The sequence below is a fragment of the Pantherophis guttatus genome, chromosome 7 (assembly GCF_059756535.1).
Source record: "Pantherophis guttatus breed Tessera chromosome 7, ASM5975653v1, whole genome shotgun sequence".
Taxonomy (NCBI): Eukaryota; Metazoa; Chordata; class Lepidosauria; order Squamata; family Colubridae; genus Pantherophis; species Pantherophis guttatus.
The window spans coordinates 84,999,125-85,017,555 of record NC_142069.1 but is presented as its reverse complement, the minus strand read 5'-3'; the positions used below and the strand labels follow the sequence as shown (position 1 = coordinate 85,017,555).

The window sequence follows — 18,431 nt, the reverse complement described above, 5'->3', positions numbered from 1 at the left end:
TTGGCATCATATTGGGGGGAAAAGAGGTTGATGCATCAACGTTTTCCTTAAAATATTTTTTTGGGGGGGGATTTCAGGATGAAAGAATTTGCCAAACTGTATGACGTCGTGCGGCACGAGAGAAACAAGTTGGTGAACCTTGTACACTGCGCTCGCCAGAAAACCAATGAAATTAAAGACAAAGTCAAAATGCTGGATAATGAGATGGAAATCCTAAGGAACAATGCTGTCATTAAAGAGAGGTGAGTATTCAGATGAACAATTCACCTGAAAAATAATTTCGGAATGGAATAGACTAGAATAGAATAACAGAGTTGGGAGGGACCTTTAAGGTCTTCTAGTCCAACCCTCCGCTAGAGCAGGAGACTCTACATCATTTCAGACAAATGGTTGTCCAGTCTGTTTTTGAAAGCCTCCAGTGATGGTGCACCCACAACTTCTGAAGGCCACCTATTCCGTTAGTTAATTGTTCTCACTGTCAGGAAATTTCTCCTTAGTTCTAGGTTGCTTCTCTCCTTGATTAGTTTCCATCCATTGCTTCTTGTCCTGCCTTCAGGTGCTTTGGAGAATAGCTTGACCCCCTCTTCTTTGGGGCAACCCCTGAGATATGGGAACACTGCTATCATTTTCTTGATTTCATTTAGAAATCAGTTTTTTTTAAAAAAAAAAATTAGGGTGCAAGTCTTTTCTTTTTGATATCCGCTTCTCAATTGTACTCTTTACCCTTTAAACATTGGATTAGATTATAGAATACAATACAAAAATACAAAAGAAAATAGGAGGACAACAGTGGCTCTTTGGCTTTGAAACGGAGATGAGCACCGCCCCCTAGAGTCGGGAACGACTAGCAGGCACGTGCGGGGGAATCTTTACCTTTACCTTACTGCATTCTAACCACCGCGGTGCCACCGCGGCTCTGATGTTTCCGTTGCCTTTTGCAGAAAACTGCAAAAATATCAGATGAAGTACGCCAACAACGTTGCGATCAAGGACAGCATTCAGAGCGATGTTTGCAAGGTTTATCAGACCGTCCAGGATATGAAGGAGAAGCGGGAGCAGCAGCTGATGGACGTCGAACGCCTGACCAACACGCTCACCCGGATTGAGGAGGAAATGGTCCAGTTGCGTAAGACGTACGAGAAGGCTGTCCAGAGACGAAATGAAAGGTACGGAGGCGGGACCTCGAATGCCTTCGTTGGCAGAGTTCTACAAGGAGTCAATTTGTTTGGAGATGGAACAAAAACAAAGAACAAAAAAAGAGCAGCCATTCTGTTTTTAATTATTTCGATTCCCAAAATCGGGTTGATATTCTAGCCAATGCCCCGAGATTATTCCTAAATATACAAAATGTAAAGGAAGAGAAAAATAACACCATTTAATTAAAATATCTTTGAGTTTACTGACAATATATATACTGTTAAGATAGGTACCGTGTTTCCCCGAAAATAAGACCCTGTCTTATATTTTTTTTGAACCCCGAAATAAGCACTTAGCTTTATTTTTCGGGGAGGTCTTATTATTTTGGGGCGCATGGAGCAAGACGGGGCTTCTCTTGCTGTCTTACCTGATTTTCCAGCTCTGTCTCCCTAACCCTAACCAGAGGAAATGGCGGGGACCAGCTGCGCATGAATTTAAATATTTTCGGGCTTATTTTAGCGCATGCACTCAAAAGCCCATTTGGGTTTATTGTCAGAGGAGGTCTTATTTTCGGGGAAACATGGTAGTCCTCAACTTACGACCACAACCGAGCCCCAAATTTCTGTTGTTAAGCGAGACATTTGTTAAGTGAACCTTGCCTCATTTTACATTTGTTGCCACAGTTGCTAAGCGAATCATTGCAGTCATTAAGTTGGTAACCCAGTTGTTAAATGAATCTGGCTCTCCCCATTGATTTTGCTTATCAGACGGTTGCAAAAGGCGATCACGTGACTCCGGGATGCTGCAGCCGTCATAAATATGAGTCAGTTGCCAAGCTGACGTGACCCTGGGGAGGCTGCAAAGGTTGTAACTGTGAAAAATGGTCGTAAGTCATTTTTTTTGAGCGCCGTTGTGACTTTGAACGGTCACTAAATGAACTGTTGTAAGTCGAGGACTACCTGCATTCCGCTTGAAGGGTAGCTTACAGGGAATCAGATCTTTTGTAATACACCTTTACAGTCCGTCCTTTCCTTCGGATTTCATTACAGTGGCGTTCAGCTCATCGAGCGCGAAGAAGAAGTGTGTATTTTTTACGAAAAAATCAACATTCAGGAAATGATGAGCCGAAACGGCGATATCGAGATCAATGTGATGGATGAGAAAATACGCTATCTCAAACTGAAGATGATCGAGAAGAAGAGGCAGATTGAATTATCCGTCAAAATGTTGCCGACCAAGAGGACTCTTGACGCTGATTTAGTGGTCCTTCAAATTCAGGTATGCAAGCGAAGACACATTTTCCCTACGTGGATTTTTGCTTTAAGCTAGCATTTCTCCATCTGATAACTGGGTTAGAGAGGCTTCCTCCTCGTTGAGCTTCTCATAATCTCTGCAGAGTTAGCGCTCAGAATGAACGTCACCAGGGGAGGGCTGCTGGGGGTTCACAGGGGTTTGGGAGAACCTCTAGCTAAGATTCTGTGTAGTTTGGAGAACCCTCAAATCCCACTCCTGCCTGGCCCACCCCTCCCCTCCCCTCCCAGGAGTCCCCATGCGGCCCGTTTAGGATGCAAGTAAGGACAGAGCGTGCACGGTGACTTGGGGAGGGAGAAAAATGGCCCTACCCAAAGTTCAGGAAGGGCCTCCAGAGCCTGGGGAGGCCATTTTTGCCCTCCCAGAGGCTCAAGGAAAGCCTCTGGAGCCTGGAGAGGGCAAAAAACGAGTCTGCCGGGCCCACCAGAAGTTGGAAAACGGTCTGTTTCCAGCCTCCAGGGAGCCTCTGGGGGTTGGGGGAGGCTGTTTTTGCCTTCCCCAGGCCCCAAGAAAGCCTCTGGAGCCTGGGGAGGGTGAAAAACGGGCTTACTGGGCCTACCGGAAACATTTTTGCCATCGTGTGCCAAAAACGGGGGGAGCGCAGGGGGGTCGCGCACACATGTGTGGGGGGTCGGGGAATGGGGGATATTAAATTATGGGTGTGGCCACGCACGTGCGTGACACCCACCCACCCCATGCTCCCCCGGCTTTTCACACACGACAGCAAAAGGGTTAGCCATCACTGCAACAGAGGAATGTGCCGGTACCAGATTAGCTTGGCTAGTTTCCAAGGTGCGTGCATTGTGATGAGGCCGAATACACACTGAACAGGAAGGAAGTGGGTAAATGAGACAGTTGAGCTGACTGGTACTTTCTCAGCCGGCCGGCCTCTCCACTTCCCTTCCCATTGCCAGGTCAAATTTAATAAGGCATTTTTAAAAAGTGGGAAGTCTAGAGGCTAAATCATGTGACGGATGACTGAGGGAACTAGGTATGTCTAGTCTAATGAACAGAAGGACCAGGGGAGACATGATAGCAGTGTCCCAATATCTCAGGGGCCGCCACAAAGAAGAGGGAGTCCAGCTATTCTCCAAAGCACCTGAGGAATGGGTTCAAACTGAGGAAGCAATGGATGGAAACTAATCAAGGAGAGAAGCAACTCAGAACTAAGGAGAAATTTCCTGACAGAACAATTGATCAGTGGAATGGCTTGTCTCAAAGGTGTTTTTCTGGAGGCAAAGGGACTTGTTTTTCTTTTGAAGACATTTCGCTTCTCACCCAAGAAGCTTCTGATAGGATATAGGCTAGAGTAAAATAGAATAACAGAGTTGGAAGGGACCTTGGAGGTCTTCTAGTCCAACCCCCTGCTTAGGCAGGAAACCCTACACCACTTCAGACAAATGGTTATCCAACATCTTCTGAAAGACTTCCAGTGTTGGAGCATTCACAACTTCTGGAGGCAAGTTGTTCCACTGATTAATTGTTCTCACTGTCAGGAAATTTCTCCTTAGTTCAAGGTTGCTTCTCTCCTGGATTAGTTTCCATCCATTGCTTCTTGTCCTGCCCTCAGGTGCTTTGGAGAACAGCTTGACTCCCTCTTCTTTGTGGCAGCCCCTGAGATATTGGAAGACTGCTATCATGTCTCTCCTAGTCCTCTTTTCCTCAAACTTTAGATATATGAACTTCAACTCCCAGAATTCTGGCTGGGGAACTTTAGGAGTTGAAGTCCACACGTCCACTGCTATCACATCACCCATAGTCCTTCTGTTCATTAGACTAGACATACCTAGTTCCCTCAGTCATCCGTCACATGATTTAGCCTCTAGACTTCTCACTTTTTAAAAATGCCTTATTAAATTTGTCTCCCTAGTCCTTCTTTTCATTAAACTAGACATACCCAGTTCCAGCAACTGTTCTTCATATGTTTTAGCCTCCAGTCCCCTCATCATCTTGGTTGCTCTTCTCTGCACTCTTTCTAGGGTCTCCATATCTTTTTTACATCGTGGCGACCAAAACTGGATGCCGTATTCCAAGTGTGGCCTTACCAAGGCATTATAAAATGGTATTAACCCTTCACGTGATCTTGATTCTATTCCCTCTGTTTATGCAGCCTAGAACTGTGTTGGCTTTTTTGGCAGCTGCTGCACACAGATAACTCCTATTTAAATTGTTTATTTATTCATATTTAAATATAAATCCTTCCATTCCCCACTGTCCTGTGAACCTCTAGAATTAGAACTTGGTGCCCCACAGGCTGCGGTTCTGGAAAAGCTAGTTTTTGGAGCAGGATTTTGGAGGTTGTCCTTTGAACAAGAGAGGAAACCTCTGCAATTGTGGTGGATAAATCTTTGTTCCGTGAATCTTAGAGCAGGATCTGTTTTTTGTTCAGAAGAAAAACTCTTTTAGGTTCCTTATTTGAGCTTTCATTAAAAAAACAACAACATGAAGTTGTCGGGTGTTATGATCCGTTGTCTAGAAACCATTCTAATATAAGCCTCAATCTACTTTCACTCCTATTGCTGTCAAACAATGGGTCAGGTCAACCAAACGATTCTACAGAAGACAAACTCTGTTTCGATTTTAATCCTCGCTTTAAATAGTCAAGAACGGCTCGATGGTGGACAATCCCTTAAATATGAGCCAGCAGTATGTTGTTGCAGCTGCCAAAAAAGTTAACACAGTTCTAGGCTGCGTTATAGAATCAAGATCATATGAAGTGTTAATACCACTTTAGAATGCCTTGGTAAGGCCACGCTTGGAATACGGCATCCAGTTTTGGTCACCATATTATGGAAAAGATGTTGAGACTCTGGAAAGAGTGCAGAGAAGAGCAACAAAGATGATTAGGGGACTGGAGGCCAAAATATATGAAGAACAGTTGCTGGAATTGGGTATGTCTAGTTTAATGAAAAGAAGGACTAGGGGAGACATGGTAGCAGTGTTCCAATATCTCAGGGGCTGCCACAAAGAAGAGGGAGTCAAGGTATTCTCCAAAGCACCTGAAGGCAGGACAAGAAGCGATGGGTGGAAACCAATCAAAGAGAGAAGCAACTTAGAACTAAGGAGAAATGTCCTGACAGTTAGTTTAGTTTAGTTTAGTTTTAGTTAGTTTATTTGATTTGTATACCGCCCTACTCCCGAAGGACTCAGGCTGGTGAACAGCCACAAGATAAAAACACATAAATACAAAATTTAAAAACAGAATAAAACCGAATTAAACAATTTGGTCGAAGACAGATTTAAAAACACCCCAATAAATTAAAAACAAATTAAAATTTGCGTTTTAAAAGGAAAAAATTAGGCCAGGCCAGCCTGATGGAATAAAAAGGTTTTAAGAGTGCGGTGGAAGGTGCGTAGATCTGGGATCCTCTGTATCTCCGGGGGGAGCTCGTTCCAGATAGTAGGTGCCCCCACAGAGAAGGCTCTGCCCCTGGGGGCCGTCAGTCGACATTGTTTGGCCGACGGCACCCAGAGGAGCCCCTCTCTATGAGAGCGTACTGGCCGGTGGGAGGCTACTGGTGGCAGCAGGCGGTCCCGTAGATAACCAGGTCCTAAGCCATGGAACGCTCTAAAGGTGGTAACCAAGACCTTGAAGCGCACACGGAAGACCACCGGGAGCCAGTGCAGCTCACGCAGGAGAGGTGTTACATGGCAACGCCATGTCGCTCCCATAACCACCTGCCCGGCCGCACTCTGCGCCAGTTGGAGCCTCCGGGTGCTCCTCAAGGGGAGCCCCATGTAGAGAGCGTTGCAGTAGTCCAGGTGGGAAGTGACGAGGGCATGAGTGACCTCGTCAATTAACCAGTGGAACCACTTGCCTCCAGAAGTTGCAAATGCTCCTACACTGGAGGTTTTTAAGAAGATGTTGGACAAACACTTGTCTGGAACAGTATAAATTCTCCCGCTTGAGTAGGGGGTTGGACTCGAAACCTCCGAGGTCGCTTCCAACTCTGTTATTCTGCTGTCAGATCTCACCACGAAACGACAAAAATATTGCGGACTGCCTTCCTGTGGGGACCTTCCTTTCTTTGTGAAAATGCATGCTTGCTCTTGACCTTATCAGCAAATGGCAAATTTTTTTCCCCCAGGGCATTTTTCTTTGATTCATTCCTGTATTGAGTTTTTATTTTGGACCAGTGGGGGTAGTGGTAGTGGCGACCTGTGGGTGGGGATGTCCTGCCCACCCGCCCCGACGCTATGCCGTCCTGTTTAGCCACGTTTTCTAAGACGTGCGCGCTCACATTTTTGGTGCGTGCGAGCCAGTGGTAAAATTATGTGAAATTCACCCCTGCTTTGGACCTATTTTTTATAGTAAAAAAAAGTCTGAACGGCTAAACTAAAACCCAAAGCTACAACTCTACTTGTTCGTTTGTTTTAATCAGCCAAAGGTTAAGCTCCATTGACAATTTATGAAGCAAATTAAATGTTTGCTTTGGTTACCATCTTCCTCTAAACACATTCCTTCTTTATTGGCTGCGTAACCTTTGAACAGTCATGTTTTATCTGGCAAAAGATGTTAACAAAGCGTACTGCCATTGGCCTAGGGCAGGGGTCAGCAACCTGCGGCTCTTGAGCCGCATGCGGCTCTTGGGGCCCTCTGCTGTGGCTCCCTGTCAGATGATCCCACCACTGGCTGGCCCCGCCCCTCACTCTCCCCTCCCAGCCACTCCTCGCTTGGCCTGAGAAAGTAAGGGCAACGGCAGGGGAGAGACAGAGAGATACAGAGAGAGGGGGAGAGAGAGATACAGAGAGAGGGGGAGAGAGAGAGACAGAGAGAGGGGGAGAGAGAGAGAGACGGAGAGAGATACAGAGAGAGGGGGAGACAGAGAGACAGAAAGACAGAGAGAGAGAGAGGGAGAGGGTGGGAGAGAGAGACAGAGAGATACAGAGAGAGGGGGAGAGAGAGAGACAGAGAGAGATACAGAGAGAGAGGGAGAGAGAGAGAGACACAGAGAGAGAGAGAGAGATACAGAGAGGGGGAGAGAGAGAGACAGAGACAGAGAGAGATACAGAGAGAGGGGGAGAGAGAGACAGAGAGAGAGGGAGAGAGAGAGATACAGAGAGAGATAGAGAGAGAGAGGGAGAGAGAGAGAGGGAGAGAGAGAGACAGAGAGAGAGGGAGAGAGAGAGAGACAGAGAGATACAGAGAGGGGGAGAGACAGAGAGACAGAGAGAGATACAGAGAGAGAGGGAGAGGGGGGAGAGAGGGAGGGAGGGGGAGAGAGAGAATGTCAAAAGTGTTTTGTGGTTCCCGGTGTTTTTTAACAACTGGTTCTCTGCCCTAATGACCGGCTGGGTAGGCGTGGCTAGGGGGGGTCATGTGACTGGTGGAAGTGAGTGACATTGAGTTGGCCACACCCACCCAGGTTTTGTGGCTCCCGGTGTTTTCTTTTCTGTGGGAAACGGGTCTAAATGGCTCTTTAAGTATTTAAGGTTGCAGACCTCTGGCCTAGGGGGCATGACTTTTGATACATCCTGTAGCTGTTATTTTTATTTAACCACTTAATTTACTTGATATATTGAACTGTTTGCAGTGCAATTTAAAACTGAGAGCTTAATGCGGCATTTTTAAAGGCAAGGGAAAGGCACCGTTTCAAATGGACTGCAGTTAAAAGCTTTTCAGAAATAATGGATTTTAAAGGCTTCTTTGAAAGTTCAGAAAGGACCTTCAACTCTGCAGAAGGCTTTCAAAAGCTTCAGCAGCAACAGAGAAATGGTTGCAGGAACTGGATATGTCTAGTCTAATGAAGAGCAGAACTAGGGATGACATGATAATAGTCTTTCAATATTTGAGGGGCTGTCACAGAGAAGAGGGAGTCAAGCTATTCTCCAAAGCACCTGAGGGCAGGAGAAGAAGCAACGGATGGAAATTAATCAAGGAGAGAAGCAACCTAGAACTGAGGAGGAATTTCCTGACAGTGAGGACAATTAACCAGTGGAAAAGTTTGCCTTCAGAAGTTGTGGATGCTCCATCACTAGAAGAAGAGACTTAAAAGAAGTTTAAGAATAATGCATTCAGTTTTGGTCGCCACGATGTGAAAAAGATGTTGGGACTCTAGAAAGAGTGCAGAGAAGAGCAACCAAGATGATTAGGGAAGTTGTTCCACTAGTTAATTGTCCTAACTTGTCAGGAAATTTCTCCTTAGTTCTAAGTTGCTTCTCTCTTTGATTGGTTTCCACCCATTGCAGAGAAGAGCAACGAAGATGATTAGAGGACTCGAGGCTAAAATCTATGAAGAATGGTTGCTGGAACTGGGTATGTCTAGTTTGATGAAAAGAAGGACTGGCTGGATGAAAAGAAGGATGGCTAACCTTTTTGCCATCGCGTGCCAAAAGCGGGAGGAGCATGGGGGGGTTGTGCATGCCTACACCCATAATTCAATGCGCCCCGCCCCCCGCACTCCCCTCGCTTTTGGCACGCAATGGCATGCTGGGCCCGGTAGGCCTGCTTTTTGCCCTCCCCAGGCTCCAGAGGCTTTCTTGGAGCCTGGGGAGGGCAAAAATGGCCTTCCCCACCCCCTGGAGGCCCTCCGGAGGCTAGAAACGGCCCATTTCCCGACTTCTGGTGAGCCCGGAAGGCCCAAAAACCAGCTGGCCGGTGCGCGCATGCATACTGGAGCTGAGATAGGGCAACACTCGCGTGCCCACAGATATGGCTCCACGTGCCACCTGTGGCACGCGTGCCATAGGTTCGCCATCACAGGACTAGGGGATACACGATAGCAGTGTTCCAATATCTCAGGGGCTGCCACAAAGAAGAGGGAGCCCAGCTATTCTCCAAAGCACCTGAGGGCAGGACAAGAAGCAATGGATGGAAACTAATCAAGGAGAGAAGCAACTTAGAACTAAGGAGAAATTTCCTGACAGTGAGAACAATTAACCAGTGGAACGACTTGCCTCCAGAAGTTGCAAATGCTCCAACACTGGAAGTTTTTAAGAAGAGATTGGACAAACACTTGTCTGGGACAGTATAAATTCTCCTGCTTGAGCAGGAGAATCCCCTGAGTTGTGCAAATGGGTGTGAAGCCTTCTTGGAACAGTTGAAAGGATTATGTTGTGGACTGGAGATAAACGACATCATCTATCTCCGGTCTACCACACAGTCCTTGCAACCGTTCCAAGAAGGCTCCTCACCCATTTGCCTCATTCAAGTGAACTCTGAGGACACAGATAAACTTCCAAGCGGCCTCAATGACTCTCTAAAAGGAATGCAAATGACCAGCCGTCTGCAAGGAATATAAATCCTTCCATTCCCCCACCATCCAGTCAGAGCTGACGAAGCTTCTTGGATGAGAAGCGAAACGTCTTCAAAAGAAAAACCAGAAAGTCCAGTTGCCTCTTGAAAAAAGCACCTTTGGGACAACCATGACCTGGATGGCTGAGAATCTCCATAGACTTTGTCAGTGAGTTTTTACTGAGTCGTTTCATAAATGTGCTCTGGATATAATGTACAGGGATGGCAAGGACCAATGACAGCATAGGTCCATGATTGCAAACCTATGTCATGCGTGCTACAGGTGGCACACGGAGCCATATTGGTGGGCACACGAGCGTTGCCCTCTCAGCTCCAGCATGCATGCACACACTGGCCAGCGGAAGTCGGCAAACGGGCTGTTTCCGGCCTCTGGAGGGCCTCCGGGGAGGTGGGGAAGGCTGTTTTTGCCCTCCCCAGGCTCCTAGAAAGCCTCTGGAGCCTGGGGAGGGCAAGAAACGGGACTACAGGGCCCACCGTGCCATCACATGCCAAAAGCGGGGGGAGCATGGGGGGTCACGCACGCATGCGTGGCGGGGCAGGGCGCATAGAATTATGGGTGTGGACACACGCGTGACCACCCTGCACTCCCCCAGCTTTTGGCACGCGATGGCAAAAAGGTTAGCCATCACTGGCATAGGTAATCATTGTATATTGCTGTACCTGCCTCACATTTAAGTGTTCACTGAAACCATAAACCACATCCTGTTATTTGGAGGTGCATGCACTTTTTTTCCACTTAACACTTTACATTTTGTAGCATGGAGTGTCCTGTTTGCCTGTTGCGGATCGTCACAAGCATTTGTCATTTTCCTGAAATGTGGCTGTCCAGCCAATTTTTAAAACAAAATGTTCTCGGGAAGAGACATCATTTTTTTTTTAACCTTATTTTCCCACATTAGTTCTCTTCTTCCCTTTTAAGTGATTTTGCTGAGGTTCTAATTTTTTAGGGGGGGTTAATGTTTATACCTTTTTCCTGTGATGCAAGTTAACTGCTGAGAACAGGAAGCGAGTGACTGGTGTAACTTTGCAAGAAAGAAAGAAAAAAAGAGAAGTAGTAGCTCCAGAGAATGAATCACCTGCTGATTCTTTTGAGGAAATGCTCATTTTTGTGGCTGAGGGCTGTTTTCTTAGAATTTGTTGTGCCAAAAAAAAAAAAAAAAAAAACCCCAGAAAGAAAGAACAAAAGAACACACAGGGATAGACAGAAAGACAGAAAGAGAAAGAAAAAAAGAGAGTGAGAGAAAGAAAGAAACAAAAAAGAAAGAGAAAGGGAAAGAAAGAAAAAGAGAGAGAGAGAGAAATAAAGAGAAAGGGAGAGAGGGAGAGAGAAAGACAAAGAAAAAGTGGGAAAGGAAAAGAAAGAAAGGGAGAGCGAGAAAGAGAAAGAGAGAGAAAGAGAGAGAAATAAAGAGAGAGGGAGAGAGAGAGAAAGACAGAAAGAAAAAGAGAGAAAAGGAAAGAAAGAAAGAAAGGGAGAGCTAGAAAGAAAGAGAGAGAGAAATAAAGAGAAAGGGAGAGAGAGAGAGGAAGACAGAAAGAAAAAGAGAGAAAAGGAAAGAAAGAAAAGAAAGAAAGAAAGAAAGAAAGAAAGAAAGAAAGGGAGAGCAAGAAAGAAAACAAGTGAGAGAGAAATAAAGAGAAAGGGAGAGAAAGACAGAAAGAAAAGGAAAGAAAGAAAGAAAGAAAGGGAGAGCTAGAAAGAAAGAAAGCAAGAGAGAGAAATAAAGAGAAAGGGAGAGAGAAAGAAAGAAAGAAAAAGAGAGAAAAGGAAAGAAAGGGAGCGTGAGAAAGAAAGAAAGAGAGAAATAAAGAGAAAGGGAGAGAGAGAGAGACAGACAGAAAGAAAGGGAAAAGGGAGAAAAAGAAAGAAAAAGAGAGAAAGAAAGAGAAAGAAAGGGAAAGAGAGAAAGAAAGAAAGCAAGAGAGAGAGAAATAAAGAGAAAGGGAGAGAGAAAGAAAGAAAGAAAAAGAGAGAAAAGGAAAGAAAGGGAGCGTGAGAAAAAAAGAAAGTTAGAGAGAAATAAAGAGAAAGGGAGAGAGAGAGAGACAGACAGAAAGAAAGGGAAAAGGGAGAAAAAGAAAGAAAAAGAGAGAAAGAAAGAGAAAGAAAGGGAAAGAGAGAAAGAAAGAAAGAAAGAAAAGAAAAGAAAGAGGTTAGGTCCAATTAGTCTGTGAAAGAGAATCTTTAATTGTTCTAGTATTTTATTTTGCAACGATGACGAATACAAAAGCTGCCTTCCCAAACCAGCTGCTTAGGGTCCATTTGCTGATTTATTTATTTTTTAACAGTTTTCCCAGTGCAAGGACAAAATTAAAAGCCTGGAGAAGCTGTTTACCGATCCGGATCGAGAAAACAGAGTAAGAGCGTTGCCTGGAAAGGACCCCTCCACCCAAGAGCTCTTCAAAAAGATAGAGGAGGTAATATCCATCCCGCCAGAAAAAAACCCTCGCAGCAAATAACCGTGTTTCCATATTAACCGGATTATTTTTTTTTTTAAAAAAAGGATGGGGGTGGGGAGAGACCTTGACGAATGCATAAAACCAGTGATGGGATTCAAATTTTTTTACTACCGGTTCTGTGGGTGTGGCTTGGTGGGCATGGCATGGTGGTGGGCGTGGTTTAGGGGGCATGGCAGGGGAAGGATACTGTAAAATCTCCATTCCCACCCAACTCCAGGGGAAGGATACTGTAAAATCTCCATTCCCTCCCCGCTCCAGGGGAAGGTTACTGCAAAATCCCCATTTCCTCCCCATCAGCTGGGACTCGGGAGGCAGAGAATAGATGGGGGCGGGGCCAGTCAGAATTTTTACTACCGGTTCTCCGAACTACTCAAAATGTCCGCTACCGGTTCTCCAGAACTGGTCAGAACCTGATGAAACCCACCTCTGCATAAAACCCACAAAACCGCTTCCAAAAAACAATATTCCCGTGCCCTATTTTCCCACTGGATTTTCACACACACACCCATGACATCAGCTAGCCTCGATGACGTTACCTAGTTTAGTAACAAAATGTCTGCAAGAAATCCACCAAGTTCAGAGACCTCCCCCGCTTCCCCTCCCCAGACAAAATGATGGGGCTCCTGTACATCTCTAGAAAAGAATGGAATGGAATGGAATGGAATGGAATGGAATGGAATAGAATAGAAAAAAATAGAATGGAATGGAGTGGAGTGGAGTGGAGTAGAGTAGAGTAGAGTAGAGTAGAATAGAAAATATGGAATAGAATAGAATAGAATAGAAAAGAAAATATGGAATGGAATGGAATGGAATAGAATAGAAAAGAATAGAAAAGAATAGAAAAGAAAAGAAAATATGGAATGGAATAGAATAGAATAGAATAGAATAGAATAGAATAGAATAGAATAGAATAGAATAATAGAAAATATGGAATGGAATGGAATAGAATAATAAAATAGAATAGAATAAAATAAGACAAAATAAGAATAGAATTACGGTAGTATTTATCTGCTTTTATACAGACTAGACTTGACTAGATTAAACTAGACTAGAAAATAGAATTTTATCTGCTTGTATATGTTCACTTTTTCTACAGTTGGAAATTCACCTGACTCGGAAAGAGGAAAGACTGCTGGAAAAGGACTTTATTTTTGAGCAAGTTTCCCGAATGACGGAGAAAATCAGCGTCAAAGCAGAAAGCGGCAAGGAGGAGACGTTAATCCTGGCTAAGAAGGTAGGATGATCACAATTCGGTTTGATGACGGCAGTTATCTATACAGGCGGTCCTTGATTTATGGCCACAATCGAGTCCAAAATTTATCTCAGGCATTGGTTAAGTCAGATTTGCCCCATTTTACGACCCGTCTTGCCACAGTTGTTATGCAAATCACCGCAGTTCTTTATTTTTTTTGTCTTATACATCAAACAAACATTAAATCTATAGCGGTCTACATCACAGCGCGAGAAGGATGTAAAATTGTCCCATTACATATATAGGATAGCCAAGAAAAATCTATTACGTATACCAAGTGACATGTTTATCATACACATCAGTTTGCAGCTCGGTTTGACGTCCAATTGTACCATTGACTCCAAGATATATAATCGTCTGTGTCCCCTCGTCCTTTCAGTATCATAGTAAGCCGATCTGATTCCGCACAGTTCATTATTTTCTGAATTACTACTTGTTCGGGTGGGCTGACATCCATCTTCCAGTATTGGGCCCATGCCAATCTTGCAGCTGTTGTTATATGTAGCAACAGGTACCATGTCATTTTGTTTACATTTTCGGGTCTTATCCCTAATAAAAATACCTCAGGACGCAGTTGTATACGCTGCCCCAACATCTCATTAAGCCATTTCTGAATATTCTTCCAAAATTTCATTGCCTCTCGACAGGTCCACCATTGGTGGAAGTATGTGCCCTCTTTAACACCACATTTCCAAAAGACGGAGGGTGTTCCAGGGAACATTTTGGTGACATTAAGCCATTTCTGAATATTTTTCCAAAATTTCATTGCCTCTCGACAGGTCCACCATTGGTGGAAGTATGTGCCCTCTTTAACACCACATTTCCAAAAGACTGAGGGTGTTCCAGGGAACATTTTGGCGAGTCTGGCCGGCGGTAAATGCCATTGATATGCCATTTTATATATGTTTTCTTTCTATGCTATTGACCGGGTTAGTTTAATATTCTCAGTCCAGATTTCGTTCCATCTCTCAGGCTCTATTGAATGACCCAGATTTTTCTCCCAGACATGAACCGAAGTCTTCGCACCTTCCTCAGCTACCTCCATAGCCATAAAGAATTTATAGCACTTAGTTAACACCTTTTCATCCACCCCCAGTAAAATCCTATCCAAAGTCTGCACCTCTCGGCTAATCTCGAGTCTCCAAATCATCACAGTTCTTAATGGCCGGATGCCTTTCCTGTCACCAATGCGGAGTTTTGTTCAGCAGATACATTCTCATTGTGCCCAGAGAGAGAAATATCTGCCTCCACCTAGGATTGAACTTGCAGCCTCCTGATTGTGAGGCGAGACCTCCACCTCTAGGCCACGGCAACGCTCACTGGACAACCGTTTGACTGGGGTGATAAAAGGTCTCCAGTCTTGAGTGTGGGGAGGAGGGGTTGGACTAGAAGACCTCTGAGGTGATTCCACATTCTCTGTTGCTCTGATTCCTTCCAGATGAACGTGCTGCAGGAGAAAATAAAGAGCACCACCCAGAAGATCATGGCTCTCATTGCGGAGCTGTCCATGCGTCAGGCCTTCGCCATTAAGCTGCAGCAAGAGATGCGGGACAAAGAGCAGACCATCCTGTGTGTCGTCTCCCGACTGGCGAAAGGCCTTCCTCCGCCAAAAGAAATCGAACAGGACTGGCTCAGGGTGCTGCGGGATGAAAAAATGCACGAGATAGCAAGCGAAGCCAGAGCTAAAGTGAGCCTCTCAACAGGAATGGAATGGAATAGAAAATATGGAATGGAATGGAATGGAATGGAATGGAATGGAATGGAATAGAATAGAATAGAATAGAATAGAATAGAATAGAATAGAATAGAATAGAATAGAATAGAATAGAATAGAATAGAAATTAGAAGAGTAACTGTCTAGGTGGCTCAGTGGCTAAGACACTGAGCTTGTCGGTCAGAAAGGTCGGCAGTTCGGCGGTTTGAATCCCTACTACAGGTCTCCTGTGTGAGCAGGGGGTTGGACTATATGACCTCCAAGGTCCCTTCCAACTCTTTTAAGAGTAAAGTAGAGTAGGAATAGGAATAGGAATAGGAATAGGAATAGGAATAGGAATAGGAATAGGAATAGGAATTAGAACAGCTTATTTTACAAAAAGCTCCATTCCTGGAAGTATCTCAATAGAACAGAGCAGAGCAGAGCAGAGCAGAACAGAACAGCACGGAAACTAATCTACATTCATCTTAATACTAATACACGTAGTCCTCGATTTACAACCACAATTGAGCCCAAAATTTCTGTTTTGGCCGGCAAAGTGCTGCAGGAGGCTGTCCAGGCTGAAAACGGGCTGCATGAGGGCTGCCCACGCCCACCCGTGCCCCGATTTGGCCAGCAAAGTGCTGCAGGCTTAAAACGGGCCGCATGGGGGCCACACACGCCCCCGTGCCCTGTTTTGGCCAGCAAAGTGCTTCAGGCCAAAAATGAGCCATGCACAGCCCCCCACCACTCCATTTTGGCTGCCAGAGGCTATTGCTATTTCCCTGCCGGCCCCATGGACCGGAGTTAAGCAGCCCACGAGCCTTGAGTTTGACACCCCTGCTCTAACAGGTCATTGCGTCTCAGCCTGTGGCTCTGAACAAATTTAATCGAGACCTAATATTCTGTTTCTATAGCAGGCCCTGGAAGAAGAACAAGCTGCCCTGCCAACTGCCATCCACACTACGGCTGAGCAGCGTCCCAACGCCTACATTCCCGATGACGAAAATGTCCTCCCGCTACCGAGGCCTTACGGAGCGCTGGCGCCGTTCAAACCGAGCGAGCCCAGCGCCAACATGAGGCACATCAGAAAGCCAATCGTGAAACCGATAGAAATCTGAGCGGCTCAACTTCCGTTGAAGGAGAACACTTCTCGCTCCGAGAAACCGTCTATTTTTCATTCGATTAAAAGAAGTTCCCGGGAGGATAAGGGGCGGGCATGAAAATGTATGGCTTAGTAGTTCCAGAAATGTTTTTGCTTTCTTGAAAGTTCCGGAAATATGTAGTAAAATAAAGGTTGGGGGAAAAAATATTGAAAAACGCTTGCAGTTTCTTTGTTGTTGTTGTTGTTCGTCGCGAAGTCGTGTCCGACCCATCGCGACCCTACGGACAATGCTCCTCCAGGCCTTCCTGTCCTCTACCATCCTCTGGAGTCCATTTAAGCTCACACCGACTGCTTCAGTGACTCCATCCTGCCACCTCGTTCTCTGCCGTCCCTTTCTTCTTTTGCCCTCAATCTTTCCCAGCATTAGGCTCTTCTCCAGTGAGTCCTTCCTTCTCATTAGATGGCCAAAGTATTTGAGTTTCATCTTCAGGATCTGGCCTTCTAAAGAGCAGCCAGGGTTGATCTCCTCTAGGACTGACCGGTTGGATCGCCTTGCATGCGATCCATTTCTTATGGTGTGGCAAATACTGCCATCGTTACTACACGTTTCTGCATTTGGAATGAAAACATTTAATGCAATATTTGGAAGCCTTAGCTATCGTACAGTCATCCAAGCTGTGTTACGCTCCCACATTTCTGGCAAGTCCCAGAGCAAAGTGATGTCCTACACACACACCTCCAGCAGCCTCTGGCTGCGAATAGTCCAGCCCAACGCTGGGAGCACAACGGCTGCAAAGCAAGAAATCCAGCAGGTCAAGTCGAGGAGTCCGGGAAGCAAAGGAGCAAAGCAATTAATCAAGAAAGCCAGAAAGAATGCAAGGAATCCAGGAAAGTTCAAACGTCGGCACTCAACACTCCATGAATTCAGCGTTTGTTCCTGACAAATGCCCCTCCCCATAGTCTCAGTCCCCAGGTGTGCCTTGTGAAGAGGGGCAGGGTGCTCTCCTCCCAAGTAGTGGGTCAGTCTGCACTGTTCTCGCCTTCTCTCCACTCTCCGTGCTTGAGGATCAGGAGGGGGTGGTCCTTGCTTGTCACCTGAGCTGTCTCTCATGTTCACTGCTTAGCCTCTCTTGGACATCCTGCCCCCGTTCCTTCCTGCCTACAAGCTCCTTGGCCTGCTCCTCCCCATTTTCCTCTGAAGCCAACGAAGCCGCCCTCTTGATCTCTGTCAACTCCAGTTCCGTCTCATCTTTCTCCACAGATTCAGGCTCTGACGGGGGCATGACACATACTCATTTATAAACATGGGTTAATTTTCAGCTTCTCGTTACATACAAAGCGTAGGAGTCTCTTTCAGTGCATAAGTAAAAATCTCAAGCAGAGTGAGGCTGTGCATCAAACACTTCATAAATCTTAATATTCGTAAAGGATGGAAACTTCACTCCGCAGCGGTTAGAGAAATGTCAAAATTTAAATAGAAAAGGAACAAAAGAAAAGAACGTTGGAAGTCAAAAGTTTAAAGATGCTGAGCTGGTCAGCTGGAGAGCTGACAGCCTGGGTTTAAGACCCTGAGTGTGCAGGACAGGATGAGTTCCCGTTCCTTGCTCCAGCTCCTGCCCACTTAGCAGTTCGAAAGTATGCAAATGCGGGCAGTGGTGGGATTCAGCCAGTTTGCACCACTTCGGGAGAATCGATTGTTAACTTTCTGAGTAGTTTGGTGAACTGGTTGTTGGAAGAAATCATTAGGGCAGAGAACCGGTTGTTAAATTATTTGAATCCCACCACTGAATGCGGGTAGATAAATAGGTACCATTTCAGAGGGAAGGTAATAGTTTTCCATGCACTTTGGCATATAGTTACGCTGGCTACATGACCATGGAAGCATCTTCGGACAATGCTGGCTCCCTTGGCTAAGAAACGGAGATAAATCAGTAGAGTCAGACACAACTGGACAGGGGAACTTTTACCTTTACCCCTTTAACAGTTTTTTTTTTTTTAATTTGATTTATATGCCGCCCTTCTCCGGAGACTCAGGGCGGCTTACAGTGCGTTAAGCAATAGCCTTCATACTTTTGTATATTTTATACAAAGTCAGCTTATTGCCCCCACAAACTGGGTCCTCAATTTACCTACCTTAGAAAGAATGGAAGGCTGAGTCAACCTTGAGCCTGGCGAGATTCTAACTTACTTTAATTGCAGACAGCTGGTGTTAAATTAC

The 18,431-nt window shown here is 45.4% G+C and overlaps 1 protein-coding gene across 3 annotated transcripts in view; it reads left to right on the top strand.

Annotated features, from left to right (window-relative positions):
• Positions 1-16,428, top strand: part of CCDC146 (coiled-coil domain containing 146) — a 113,621-nt gene extending 97,193 nt beyond the window's left edge. For 2 of the 3 annotated variants that reach the window (XM_087873330.1, XM_087873331.1), the window contains 7 exons: positions 78-242; positions 942-1,166; positions 2,187-2,415; positions 11,993-12,121; positions 13,260-13,397; positions 14,854-15,102; positions 16,026-16,428. In XM_087873330.1, coding sequence (XP_087729456.1) covers positions 78-242; positions 942-1,166; positions 2,187-2,415; positions 11,993-12,121; positions 13,260-13,397; positions 14,854-15,102; positions 16,026-16,229 — 1,339 coding nt within the window. In that variant the 3' untranslated portion in view covers positions 16,230-16,428. The remainder of the gene's footprint in view (positions 1-77; positions 243-941; positions 1,167-2,186; positions 2,416-11,992; positions 12,122-13,259; positions 13,398-14,853; positions 15,103-16,025) is intronic. The other variant, XM_087873332.1, reaches the window with a different exon arrangement.
• Positions 16,429-18,431: the final 2,003 nt, after the last annotated feature.